Source organism: Poromitra crassiceps (assembly GCF_964638095.1).
Source record: "Poromitra crassiceps genome assembly, chromosome: 2".
Taxonomy (NCBI): Eukaryota; Metazoa; Chordata; class Actinopteri; order Beryciformes; family Melamphaidae; genus Poromitra; species Poromitra crassiceps.
Genome location: NC_139624.1, coordinates 99,834,240 through 99,848,627, shown reverse-complemented (window position 1 = coordinate 99,848,627; position 14,388 = coordinate 99,834,240). Strand labels below are relative to the sequence as shown.

Genomic DNA, 14,388 nt, shown 5'->3' with positions numbered 1-14,388 from the left:
GACTCCACCCACATGGGACAGTATAAAGCATGTGTGCATGCGGATAGAATGCTGACTTGTGTTGAAGATGAGGGGAATCATACTGCTTTGTTTGTTGGGCCTTATTCTAGCAGCGCCTGTGATGGTAAGATTTCTACCAAATTTATGATAGCATAAAGGATAATAACCCATCTATTGCTATTTGTTTGGTCATTTTTAAATTACATTTCTGAGAAGTCTGGCTTGGACATTTCTTTTGCCTTTCTAATTGCTCCAAGGCAGTGTTTCCCAACATGGGGTCTGGAGACTACCAGGTAGGTTCCAGGTATGCCCAGCAAAACTAGACAATTAGACAATGGAGAAGAAAGACTATTTTGATAATAGGTTCGCTGTTATCTCTCTACCTACAACATACAGATAGTCATGGGATTCTGGACAAAATCATATCAAACAAAAATAGCCTATTCTCAGATTTGGGTAAAAGAGACTAAATTAAATTATGGATCCTTGAATAGATATGAAAAAGTTGAAGATCACTGCTATAATAATGGTACATAGCCTATTCAATAGGACACTTGTTAAGACTAACAGCTATGTAAGAAGGACAATATTTTTTGATTTTTGTACAAAAAGCTCTGATTTTAACCATTTTATTTAATTCTATCCAAATATGGATGAACAAGCCAGACACCAGCATGTATCATACTGCTCTAGTTTCTATGAAAACAAATTAATGTATTGATCATTTTGCTGTTTTATTTGATAAGCGGTGTGTCAGTGTCCTTTTAGGAACAGAGTAAACAAATTCCTCAAAGGAAACTGGGGAATGGTACACTATTATGGCCTTTTTTTTTTTTTTTTTTTTTTTTTTTTTTTTTTTATTTATTTATTTATTTATTTATTTATTTATTTATTATTTTTATTAATCTTACTGGGGGTCTTTTACTTTCAGTGGCCACCGGGAAGCAGGTCGCCACTTGAAAATGCAACAAATGAGACTGGGTCATTAAGTGCCACAAACGATGTAGGTGCACTTTGTGGAAGCATGTTACTATAATGTTATATTTACCAGCTAAGAGCTGGTCAAACTGGCAGGAGTTAAATGTTGTGACTAATGGTCTCACCTCCTGTGGACAGATTGATTAGTTCAGATTAAATTTGAGATGATCCCTCTGTGGGCATATTAGGCCATTGCAGCAATAAAGAATAGGATATAGCCTTTACTGTATATAGGACTAGAGCAAATATTGAAGGTATATTCATAATATTGAGAATAATTCAACAAACAATAATTGCAAAACATTATTGGAGTCCAATACAATATACTGTCTGATGGTATATATTAGGACCATGATTAGGACTCATGTTAAGACTAACATGTCTGATTAGTGTTAAATATAAGAAGAACCAGACTGGATAAACAAGCCAGAGACAAGGCCTACAGCATGTATCATACTGCTGTAGTTTCTATGAAACAAGTTCATGTATTGATCATTTTGTTGCTTTATTTGATGAGTGGCGTGTCAAAGTCCTTTAGGAACAGAGTCAACAAAACCTCAAAGGGAAACTGGGCAATGATACACTATTATGTCCTTTGATCTAGCAGGGGTTCTCTCAGTCTAATACTTTATTATTTAAGGTGATTTTTTTTTTACTTTCAGATGGCAGCGGAAAGCCAGGAGCAAACAAGTGATGTAGGTGGACTTTCTTGAAGCATGTTACAATAATGTTTTATATACAGTATATATATATATATATATATATATATATATATATATATATATATATATATATATATATATATATATATAGAGAGAGAGAGAGAGAGAGAGAGAGAGAGAGCAAATATTGAAGGTATATTCATGATATTGAAGATAATTCAACAAATAATTGGTAATAATTGGTAATAATTGATAGCATATAACTAAACACTTTAAAAAAGACCCTATTCAATACAATTTAGGACAACACATGAGAGTGAAATCATACTACTTTTTAAAGGCTATTATAACTTAGGTAATTTGAGACAAAATTATAACAATTATATAGACACGATCTTGTGTAGCTACTTTAGACACACTGAATGAACTTCAGATGTTTTCATTTCCCCAAAAGGCATATAGCCTATTGATTTTAGGATGCAAACTCTTCAAATAGCCTACTCATTACATAGTCATCAGTGTAACAAATTCTTGATTTCTTTTTCTCTCAGTTTGCACACGGTTATTGGCAACCTCTTGAGCCCGAGGGAGATTTTGAATCGGACGATTTTGAATCGGAAGCAGAGGGTAAGAAAATGATGAGCACACACTCACAATTTAATGGTTCACTCCCATCAATTTTGAAGGTTCCAACAACCTTTACTCTGGATTAGTCGTCCTCAAAGGGGGGGTCCAGGGACCCCCAGGGTTCCTTGAGGGGGTTCCAGGGGTCCCTAGCAAAAAGGGTAATCATTTATTTTCACTAGAATTTCAACTCTAAGTAACACTGACAGAATGTGTGACTATTTTGGTCATGGGTTTCATACACTTTCTGTAATAAAACATCTAAAAGTGTGACCACCCCTTCCCACTCTCCTGGCCCTGGCTTGCAGGAGCCTGGTGTTGGAGTCGTTAGGCTGATTGAGTGCACCTGGGCCCGGTGCACTCCATGGGCTTATGAAGATCTTCAGGCCATTAGCCTTTTTCACCTCAGCCATTTTGTGTCTAAAAGGCAGGAAGTAAGACAGGTACAAGCAAAACATGAACAAGGGCCCCGGCACTGGAACACTAAATGGATTGGAAGTTGGAAACTCTCATTATGTTTTGCTTGCACCTGTGTTACTTCCTGCCTTTTAGACACTAAATGGCTGCTGATGAAAAAGGCCCATTCAATATCGCTTCTTCCTCACTGATGCACCTTTTGTCCTGTTCTTTGTTTAATAAGGAAGTAACAGATGAGGGGAATCATACACCAAAGAAAAAGTTAAAATAATAATGTATAATGTAACTAAGACTAATGGAACATAACTAGACAACACAAACTATATTAAATAAACAAACAAACAGAACAAAAGGTGCATAGGTGGGGTGGGAGAGAGACTGAATGGTCTGAATGGCAAAATGGACCCATTGTAGAGCAACCCTTTTGAGGCGGTAAAAGCAGGAAGTAAAGCAGCTGTACGATAATACCATTAATTATGCTCCCATTCTGTTTAGGTGTTCCAGTGCCAGGTGCCCTCATTAATGCTATTACACCTGCATTACTTTCTGCTTTACCACCTCAAAAGGTTGCTGTGAAATGAGCTATTCATAGTATTCTGATGTCACAAGCCTTTTTCCTACCAATATGGCGCTACAATACACACAGCCCATTGGCTGTAAGTGTCACTTGATTGTAATCACCTGTTAATTGATCACAATCACCTGTTGTTTTCCTACCAAAATGGCCGTGTGGTGATGTAACAGAATACTATCAATAGTTCCAGGAAGTAAGGTTCTACCGGGCCTAGGTGCACTCAATCAGCCTAATGATGCCAACAACAGGCTCCTCCTGCAAGACAGTGCCGGGAGAGTGGGAGGGGTCACAAAAGCAGAAATCTTAATCAGATGGGCAGGACCAGAGCCGTATAATAGAAGAGTTCTGACATCTCCATTCACTCCAATGGACCAGTTTTTTTCCAGGAAGTAGAAAGTGGAACTCTTCAGTAAAAAAAGCAGCACTGTCGAGTTGCATCAAAATAGACAGTGTTGTACTTTGAAAGGGTTTTTCATCCCTTGAAATGAATCAAATTGTACATTATCGGCTTTATTTTAGCATGCAAAAGTAGCGCGAGACCCATTCCTGGCTGTTCATTGGCTAATGATTCTTGCATTTTGGTCCTCCGCTGACGCCACTCTCTTACTAGAGGACACTAGGCAGGACCCCTGGGACACAATCTTATCCAATGGGGCTCAGTGGTCTAATTTGTGTCAGTTTAGGGGTCCTTGACATGAAAAAGTTTCAGAACCACTCCTCTCGATAATAACTGAGAAAAGTGATTGGTGTTGCTAATAATCTCAGCAATGTGTGGGTGTTTAAAAGACAGTAAAAGAGGGTGTGGCAAGTATGAATGACATTTCTTTATTTTGAGTGTTATATCTTTATGCCCTCAATATTGTTCATCTTGTCTTTTCCAGTCAACGAGCCACAGAGAACAAACACAACAGAGATGCTGAACTCCACAGTCACCAACACAACAGAGACGCTGAACTCCACTAATGCAGATAATGGACCAATGGTCTTGGTCTAAACGGACCAAGAGAAGTGTCATCAGGATGAAAGCCAAATAGAAGATGAATCATCCTGATGTAAATCTGTCTCCTTCAAATAAATGTTTTATGTATTGAGATTTTTTTTTCATTTGTGGGTTTAGTTCAAGGCCAATTGCTTAAACTTCGATCATACTCAACCCCCCCCCCCCCCAAAATAAGTTCACTTTGAATGTATCAACCATGACAATTACAATATTTATCACACACCTACTCTTAACAAAATTATTGATATCACAACATTGATACAAGTGATGGTACTTTCTTTTGCTTGACAAATGGATAACAATTCTACAGACTGTGCCCTCTTGATTTTGGAGATATTGAATGATTAAGTGTATAATGCTTTCTTTCAAAAGAAAAAAATGCTATATGGTGTTTTTGGACACTTTAAAAAATCTGCACTTCTGACAAAAAATTCAGACGACGCATCATTCACAAGGATCACTTTATTTTCTTTGTGTTAGGCTGTTCTCTTTTCATTAGACATGTTAACTACTTCCACCCACAGTGGGTAGGGTCAGCATTCCCTGACATCTTTTATGGCAAGGACAGAAACATGAAACATAAATCCAGTTCTTCTTCCCTATCCAAACACAACGATGCTTGTAAGAACCCATTTGATTGCAACTGGGTAAACGAAACCATTGTCTTGTGAGTCGATAGCGCGCTCCGGTCCGTTGGTTCCATGGCAATATGTAATTACAGAAGAGTAGATGCTTTAACTCATGACTCATGAATGAAAGGTATTACAGTACTACCTGTTCTTAAAAAAGTTTGAGACAATATGTTTGCCTATGAGGGAAAGCCTTAATGAAAAATAAATGGTTAACACTGGGGCTGAAAAGTTCCACTTCTTTACATAAAATTGTGTCTTAGTTAAAACTAATGCAATGCATCCGGGAAAAAGCTCAACAAATATGAATTTAAAGTGGTGTAACAAACACCAGTCTTTATGTGGCGTACTGCAGATTGTGCATTTCTTGACATTGTAACATCTGTGACCATCTACTGTCAAACCATGGTAAACCACTTGTTTCTGCACAGTGGACACACATAAGAGCAAATATATGATTTTAATGTTGGCTGAATTTAACTGAATAGGATTTGATAAAGTCAGTTACGAAAGGAATGATTCAAGATTAGAAATTAGCTTTAATTATGCCTTTGTCGATGTCTAAGAAACCAAAATAAAATGAGGGTATAGCGAAATCAAACGGTGGATATGAAGGACAGTTAGTAGTTGTAATTATCAGGCAAACTACAACAGCACTACATTCTTCAACAGAAGTGTTTCTTTTCTTCACAAAGTGGTGAGATCCAGAGGCAGGCAACAGCCCATGAGACGACAAGCAAGGTTCTCTCCAGATGACAAAGCAGTTTCTCTCTTTAACAGTAAGGCCACTTTAAATAGTTGAGGACCACAACCTTTTACTCCTTGTCCACAGATCTTTGCAGAGGTCATCATCATTAAGGAAAAAAACAAAGCTTGAAGTTTCTAAATGAAAGAGCCTGATGGCCAGCTTGTACAGTACGTGGGGGGTTGTTTGCCCCATTCACCACCACAGCGAAAAGCTCAGTCCACATGGTCACCACAGCTATGCTGCTGAGGTAGTCTCCCCCTCCCGTAACCCAATCCGCAACTCAAACACACCCCAAAACAACACCATGTGCGATTGGGTTATAACGATCTTGCAAAAAAATATATATTTTAACAGAAGTTCGTAAAATCATCTTGCCTAAAGTCATCTTCGATCCTCTGTGGCTTTATCGAAGCAAGTTGAAGTCCAGAGAGAAGTTGCATCACAACTGCTGCTCCGAGTACAATCCACAAAGGTCAACTATGTTGTCATTTGTTGCTGCTGCAGTGTCGTACATATGGGTGTATTTTGCCAATTCTTTTTTCAATTATTCCCTGTTGCCCCTTCAGATGCAGTCCCTCAGTTTTGCCAACCAAGTGCTTGTGTATATAATGTATGTAATTCATCTATATGATGGGAGTGTCACTGTATGTGTTGTAGTGGTATTTCTATGTATGAATCAGAGTGTCTATGTGTCTGTGATGCTGTGTGTGTGTGTGTGTGTGTGTGTGTGTGAGAGAGAGAAATAAGCAGTGTGGTGATGGTGGCAGCACGAGCTTTGTCGGGACTGCAGTCCATCCACACAGCTGTTGTTCAGCTTCCTTCAGGGGGCGGGGCTGGGCAGGACTGCGCTGGAGGGGCAGGGGGGACAGAGGGGGATGCCTCTACTTATCCCCCAAGCAGGCGTACTGGTTGTCAAGCTGCAAATGCTGCATAGAAGCGCCGCCTCCCTCCTCTCTACCACGGCTCTTGTGCTTCACCACCTCAAAGGTCTTCTCCATTTCTCTGTCCCTAAAAACACACACATCGTTTGATTCACGCTGAAATGTGACCACACTTTTCGGAATGCGTACGCCTTAAAACAAAACTATTGTCAATGACGACTTCACTTACTTGCGTGTCTCCACATGCTTGGAGGAGGACAGCAGAGAGGGGAACTGTGTGTCACTGGAAGTATCAGGAGGGCCTTGGGTGGGGCCTCGTTTGGTGGTGGTCAGCCGGGCACCGGGGGGGCGATATACACCACTGGGCTTGGCTTCAGGCACCTCCTCTTCCTCTGTAGCCACCAAACGAACCAATTAGAGCAGTGGTTCTCAACCTTTTTGAGTCGCGAGCCCCAAAACACTTTAGGCTGGGGTTCCACTCACAGAAACTTGTTTATACAGTTTTAAAATATATATTGTTTACATCGCTTTATATTTAATACATAAAATCATTGGTAAAAATAGGGGGGGGGGGCAACAGTTTTCCTTTTGAGGGGTGATTTTCTTATACTAGATTTGCCTTCAAATCTAGTTTGGTGGGCCTCAGGCCTGGTCCAAATTAATTTATGATTTCCCTGCAGACTAATAAATTGAAAAAGGCATGAAAAACTAAACAGGGAGGATCAGAGCCAGTTTACTCACCCACGGGTGGGGGTGGGGCAGGAGCAGTGCCAGACTTGTTCCAGGGCCCAGACACTTTGTCTCCACTGACCAGGATGATCTCTCCATCTTCGCCAACCTCCTCCTTTTCATACCCTTCGTCTTCCTCCCTCTCGTCACTGCAAACAAGCAGAAACGGTCAAGCAGAGATGAGCACACCTGGAGCAGCCCACAGCTCCTACTGTACACACACAGGTTACACTTCTGCCTTCACCTTATCTGTAAAGCTTGGAGGCGAAGGCCGCTGTAGTCCACTTCCTTCTGCTCAAACTCTTTCCATTCCTCATCCTCCTAAACAGACACAAAGCACACTTAAGCCCATTACACTGTCATCATTATATTCATTCTCTCAAACAAATCATTGCACAGAAAAGTGTTCAGGGTAATTAGCCTTTTTCAATTCCCACCCTATTCACCCATTTTGTGTCTAAAATGCAGGAACACAGGTGCAAGTAAAAAGCAGTAACGAGGGCTCCGGCACTGGCTCACCAAATGTATTGCAAGTTGGAAACCGTCATTAATGTTATGCTTGCACCTGTGTTACTTCCTGCCTTTTAGACACAAAATGGGTGAATTGGGTGGGAAGTGAAAAAGACTAATGATTCATTGGTTGAGTTCTTCTTGGCAAACAGCTGGAGCCATAGAAAAGGTGCCACGGACCAGAAATACCTGCATGGTACTAAGCATGGCAACGTTGTCACCAGAGTTACAAGTTGTGTGACGTTATATTCATATTAGATGGTTTAGGAATGCCATCCAATTCCCAGGCATCCGCTAAAGCTGTCAACCACCGAAACTGATGATGGCGGCTTGGCCTGGTCAGAGAAGCACGACTGAAGCAGAATGACAGCTTTTCCAGCGTCAGTAGCTTGTAGATACACCAACCTGCCTAAGCTAACACCGCCGGGTTATTTTTCCACATCATACATTCATAAACATAAGAGCCTCGGCCGGCGGTTTCCCCAGATAGGGTTAACGTTACGTGGAAAAGCACAAATCGCAAGAGCTAATGTTAACGCCTTGACAACTTCAGTACGTCCGCCCAGGGCAGGCAGGCAGGCCGCCGGTCTCTCCCGGGACAGACAGCACTCCCGTTACTTTACCTTCTCAATCTGTGCATCCTGATTCTCATTTTTCGTCGACTTTTCCTTTTCCTTCTTTTTCATTTTCATGGCCGCTGACGTGGCGGGTGCAGCGGCCGACTCCTTGGTATCCTTGGATTTCTTCTTCTTTTTATCCCTCTTGGCAAAGAAATCGTCCAGACTCTTCTCTGATACATCCGCCATTTTCAAAGAGCAACGTCGCTGTAGCTAGTTAGCTAAACCTAGCAATGACAAATCCCAATTCTACGTGCGGACAGCTGTTAAAACGATGAGGCGATAGAGCGTCGCTTCGTGTCCTAACAGTTTGACTTCTCCAAAGACGGATAAAAAGTGTTCCGCCTGATTCCCTGTGTGCAACGTAACACTTGCTACCTGGCCCGGTTGCTAGCTATCAACCATGCGATGCACACGGGCTATTTGACAATCTGTACCATCACCCGGAAGTACTTTCCATCCTGACCCGGAAATGATACGCGTAGAATGATGTACTCAACAACCAATCAACTTCGCTGTGGAATTTCAGAAGCCACCCAGCCCAGCCAACCTGTTTGTACCTGGTTTGTACATGTGCAGGTGCAGGTATTGTACATATTGTAATTTTTATTTATTTATTTATTTATTTATTTATTTATTTATTTATTTATTTATTTATTTATTTATTTATTTATTTATTTATTTAGTGTCCACTTAATAATTGTCAGTATTTATTAGGGTTCCAGTTTGCTCAAATTGCTTTATTGGCATGAATGTCAACAATATTGCCAAAGCATCAAGAAACAATTAGGCTACATTAAACATTAAACATCACTACTCGTGAATAATACAATAATACACTAATACAATACATACAATACATACAATGCAATAATTATAATAATACATATTAATTATGAAACATTGAGATTGATACACATAGCACTAGATAAGATACTATGGCGGATACTATCGAGGTGGGATTTTGATTCTGAATGTTTTGCATTTGAAAGATACCTCACTGAGATGTCTCATTGTAATTGTTTCAAATAAAATAAAAACCATGGAGGCTCCGTGGAGATATATTTCTGAAGGAGACTCGTTGGTCTGTTGGTCAGTGTGATGGTCTGTTTGTTGTCTGTAGTGCAGCGTGATGGTCTGTTGTTTGTTAGTCTGTAGGTCACTGTGATGTCAGTTGTCTGTCTGTAGGTCAGTGTGATGGTCTGTTGTTTGTAAGTCACTGTGATGGTCTGTTGTTTGTAGGTCAGTGTGATGGTCTGTTGTCTGTCTGTAGGTCTGTCAGTGTGATGGTCTGTTGTCTCATGTCTGTCTATAGGTCAGTGTGATGGTCTGTTGTTTGTAGGTCAGTGTGATGGTCTGTTGTCTGTCTGTAGGTCTGTCAGTGTGATGGTCTGTTGTCTCATGTCTGTCTATAGGTCAGTGTGATGGTCTGTTGTCTGTCTGTAGGTCTGTCAGTGTGATGGTCTGTTGTCTCATGTCTGTCTATAGGTCAGTGTGATGGTCTGTTGTTTGTAGGTCAGTGTGATGGTCTGTTGTCTGTCTGTAGGTCAGTGTGATGGTCTGTTGTCTGTCTGTAGGTCAGGTGATGGATCTGTTGTTCGTCTGTAGGTCAGTGTGATGGTCTGTTGTCTGTCTGTAGGTCATGGTCTGTTGTCTGTCAGTGCGATGGGTCTGTTGTCTGTAGGTCAGGTGATGGTTGTGCCATGAAGCCTGCTTGCTGCCTGCTGCGGCTGCATGTGGGCGTCCCATCCAGGCCCTTCAGCCAGGTCTGCCGTCCAGCATGCTGCCCTGATCCACTCCACCTCCAGTGCTGTCAGGTAACCTGCACCCCCATCTGGGCACCCAGTGTCTATCAGTCTGACCAATTAGCCTATTTCACATCCCACCCAAATCAGCCATTTTGTGTCTAAAATGCAGTCCCAGCACTCTAATTAATGTCTTGCTTGCACCCGTGTTCCTGCATTTTAGACACAAAGTGGCTGATTTGGGTGGGATGTGAAATAGGCGTATATTTCAGGGTTTTCCGAGTAGAGCAAGCATCAAGACTTCCACTTCCCTCATATATAACATTTTGTCTGGGAGGGTCAATCATATTTTTCCAATCACTTGTGGAGGTTCAAGGAAAAATATATTTCGGTCAGAGAAGGGTCACAGCTTTTTAATTCAGAGCGCCCCAAATCCCTCCAGTGACGCCCCCTTCTAAACAACGAACAGTTCCTAAAAGAGTGCAGCACTAACAATGTCAGGGTTGCTGGTTTGACTTCCACCCGGGTCACCAATGCTTTAAAAGACAATAAACCACAACATTTCTATTAGATATTAAAAGAACAGCTCAGGCTGCCAGAACCCAATATTTTTAGCAAACACTGCCTTAACCCGAGGGAGGGTCCTATCTGCCCTTCACACAGTACCTTGTCGGATATCTCCCTCTAACCTATGAAGAATCTTTCTGCAGAAACTCATAATCAGCGTTTAGTGATTTTACAAAGGCTACATTACAAGATTTCAGAGAATCTCTTATTCCGATTATCTAGTCTTGTATTGTTAAAGATATTTGAACATTGACGATTTAAGAAAGACGCTATAGAAATGTGAATTGTCATGACTGACTAAATTTATATAGCATAGATAAATGTTAATAACAACACAATATCTCTCCTGAGCAGTAAAGTAGGCTTGTAAAATGGAACATTGAACTGACATTGGCATGCATTAGTAAACAAAGAAAATTCCAGCCCTCTGAATCAATGGATGTTCTGTGGTCAGCAAGAAAGGTATACACTGCTTTGTTATAGTTATCCCATAGCCGCCTAATCTAATTCACACATAGGTCTATTGCTTGACATCATTGTTTTGGTCTTTTTTATTTATACTACTACTACTACTACTACTACTACTACTACTACTACTAATAATAAAGACATGTAGCCCAACTTTAATGCAGACCTCCAGATATTTTTGAGATGTGTGGCTGAATAAGTCATAAAAAACATGGCCAAAGGTTTTTCTTGTTTTTTTTATTGCTCAGCAGTAAAAAGTACAGTGTATACTACAGTACAAATGTTGAACACTGCTCCACCGTGCCATCGAACATCTTGTGAAATATCCACTTTGAGCGTGCAAAACTACAAGCCCAGCTGTGAACATTCGATGCAGTAGATATCAATATGTTGAACAACACTATTATTCAACATTGACTTCCAATGACTTTGTGATTTAAGAACAACACCTCACAACGCAGATTTTTTTTTTTGTTGCAACGGTAGAGGCAGGCAGCATTGATTACTGAATAAAACTGCAGCAATGCAAAGTAAAACCATGATAGAAGAAGGACCACAGATTCAATAATTCAACAAAATATATATTTTTCTTCATTGAACTGCCTCTGTATGTGCTCACAGTAAATATTCAGCATACATTACTTATCTCAGTATTTTCATTGGTCAAGATTTCTTATGGCCTTTTACATACCTGGTCCAGCAGTTAAAGTTAGAAATCCGTACTTCAATGAACATAGTTTGCACTGATAGAGAAAAAGGTTATTTTATGGAGGGAGGTGCTTGGCAGGCAAATTGTTTTCTACAGGGCTGAGACACTCTTTCTCAAATCGGCCCACAATCACTCCATTATACAAACAGGGAACCAGAAACAGATTACACAGACAAGCACACACATGCACGCACACACACACGCAGGCACGCACGCACACACACACGCACGCACGCACACACACACACACACACACACAAAATGAATTAGATTAAATTTAAGTGATACAAAGTCTTATTTGACAACAGTATATCTGGTTTGAGGGGCAGCACATCTCACCATACAGCATATCTCAACTCACTTTTGCCATTTGCACACTCACACTTGCACAGACACAGACACAGACACACGCACGCGCACACACACACACACACACGCGCACGCACACACACGCACACACACATGCACACGCACAAACAGGCCATTCATACACACATGCTGATATATAAAGAGCCAACAACAACTTGACATGATAAGGAATTAAGACATCTATGTAGTCCCTCTTAAGAGAAGCTGGTGACACATGACAGGGAAAGCCATTTTAAGTCGGTTCCATTTGATCGACAGATGCAGCACGCCTCCAAACTGTTCCCCTGCTGGATGCTGGATGCTGCTGCATGCCCCAAATCAACCATTTCAAATGAACCACTACCATCACCATCACTTTTTCCCTTCTAAGATCTCGTCTAATTATTTTGTCAGAAACCTCTGTACCCCCCCCCCCCCCCAAGTACATAGGTGCAGAATTCAAGTTCAGCAGGCTAAGTATTTTGGGATTGATTTGAAAGAAGAAAAGAAAAGAAAAACATCATGTCTTATAGCACATTTCTCTCTAAAGCAGAATTCAAGTGGCAACATCCACAGTGCACTCACCACCAAGCCACTGCCATGACACGAAACCACATATACTCTGTATTTTATAAAGACATAAAAACCTTTATCACAATTAAGCCTTTGTAGAAAATGTACATCAGAAAAATATGCGGGCGCATCCTCATAGTAAATAGCGTCTGTTTACATCGCTCTTCTCTCAGTCTGCTCTTTGTGTTTTCAATATACAGTATAAAGTCAAGTCTCTGAATATTTACCACATATATATATAAAATAGACAACAACAGCAGGGAAAAGCAATCGGAGGAGACTTTTATTTTGACAGTCCCGTCCGCCAGGGTGTCTCTCTAGATGTCACAGGCTTTGTCTCTGTTGATGAAGAGCGTTTCCTGGCAGAAAGGGTTAACCAGGACCACACTGCTACCACTGTAGTCTCCATTAGGGGGTAGGCAGGTCTCATGCTCCTGCAAGCACGCACACACACACACACACACACACACACACACACACACACACACACACACACACACACACACACACACACACACACACACACACACACACACACACACACACACACACACAATTAATATAGGTGCTAAACAGTTGTAACAATGGCCATGATTCATTGATGATTCACGTGTCAAGCCTCACCATTAGGCACACACAGCAGCCCACTCTATCTAAGAGCTAAGTCACTCTAGCTACAGGCAGCGAGAAGGCTCAGGTTTAGTGTGGAGGCATGGAAAAAACTGGCTTTGGTCAACCTTGGGCTTTTAGAGAGACGGTGAATAAAGATGTCTGACAAAGCTAGATGAGCAGAGGTACAAAGGGAGACAGAGGAAACAGCACAACACATGGAATTGATAGAGAGAGAGAGGTAGTGAGAGAGAGAGAGAGAGAGAGAGAGAGAGAGAGCACGTAATGTAAAATGGTTGGTGGTGGTGAGTCAGCAGCAAGACAGTGCTAGAGGGGGGTGTGAATGTGCAAAAAAAACCACAATGTGTAAATTATGTCTTTTGCAGGGAGAGTCACAAGAAGAAAGGGGACTCATTACAGTAAATTGGCAAAATCCAAGTCAATCAAGTTGTAATATTAATATCGGTTTATGATCATGGCGTTTGCGCTTCTCCTAGAGCACTGTCATTCACCTAGCACCAGGGAACTATGGGGCAACTGCTCTACAGAGACAGGTAAAGCGGGGAAACAACACCTGGGGGTCACCAAGAGCATCCTAAACATGATCCGACCTCAGCAGCATCCCTCTCCTGCTGCACCCACACGTGGCAAAGGAATGGACATTGAGCGATGGAGGGAATAAAATAAAGGAGACAGTGGCATGGTCAGTGAAATGGTCACCAAGGAGAAGAAAAGACAAAAAAACGAACAAAGCAACAATGAATCAAACTGAGAATGTAGCTTTAATACCGTCGCTATTACCAAGTTCAACAAATGCCACTGTTGTACTGTACATTTGACAGCAGATGGCGCTGTAAGGCACCATCTGTACCATGTCCGAGCTGATGCACTATTTTATATAAATGTGAATGAATTGTGCAGCTTTGCTCTGCCGCTGTTCCTGAGCTAGGATTCATGGGCATCAACTATGGCAAGGTGTGGCACCTCCCTTATGCCTTAC

General features: G+C 41.2%; 2 protein-coding genes and 1 long non-coding RNA gene across 5 annotated transcripts in view; 1 reads left to right on the top strand and 2 right to left on the bottom strand.

The window, feature by feature from the left end:
- The first annotated feature begins 77 nt into the window (after nucleotides 1-77).
- On the top strand, nucleotides 78-5,164 carry LOC310790704. Its single transcript, XR_014553396.1, has 5 exons — nucleotides 78-124; nucleotides 258-293; nucleotides 1,641-1,673; nucleotides 2,192-2,267; nucleotides 4,137-5,164. It is a non-coding gene; the product is annotated as an uncharacterized lncRNA (long non-coding RNA).
- Nucleotides 4,707-8,787, bottom strand: cdv3 (carnitine deficiency-associated gene expressed in ventricle 3). Of its 2 annotated transcripts, none has more exons than XM_083652423.1 (5): nucleotides 8,376-8,787; nucleotides 7,487-7,560; nucleotides 7,255-7,391; nucleotides 6,743-6,905; nucleotides 4,707-6,640 (listed from the first exon to the last, which is right to left on the bottom strand). In XM_083652423.1, the coding sequence occupies exons 1-5, from the start codon at nucleotides 8,556-8,558 to the stop codon at nucleotides 6,514-6,516; spliced, it is 684 nt and encodes a 227-aa protein (XP_083508549.1). In that variant the 5' UTR covers nucleotides 8,559-8,787; the 3' UTR covers nucleotides 4,707-6,513. The 2 variants fall into 2 exon arrangements, with proteins under 2 accessions (XP_083508549.1, XP_083508548.1); XM_083652422.1 differs by having other exon boundaries at nucleotides 4,712-6,640; nucleotides 7,487-7,563.
- A 2,603-nt stretch (nucleotides 8,788-11,390) lies between these two features.
- The window catches only part of tmem108 (transmembrane protein 108), an 80,024-nt gene continuing 77,026 nt past the window's right edge, over nucleotides 11,391-14,388 (bottom strand). For both annotated transcript variants that reach the window (XM_083632122.1, XM_083632121.1), the window contains one exon: nucleotides 11,391-13,213. In XM_083632122.1, the coding sequence (XP_083488248.1) occupies nucleotides 13,097-13,213 (117 nt within the window). In that variant the 3' untranslated portion in view covers nucleotides 11,391-13,096. The remainder of the gene's footprint in view (nucleotides 13,214-14,388) is intronic.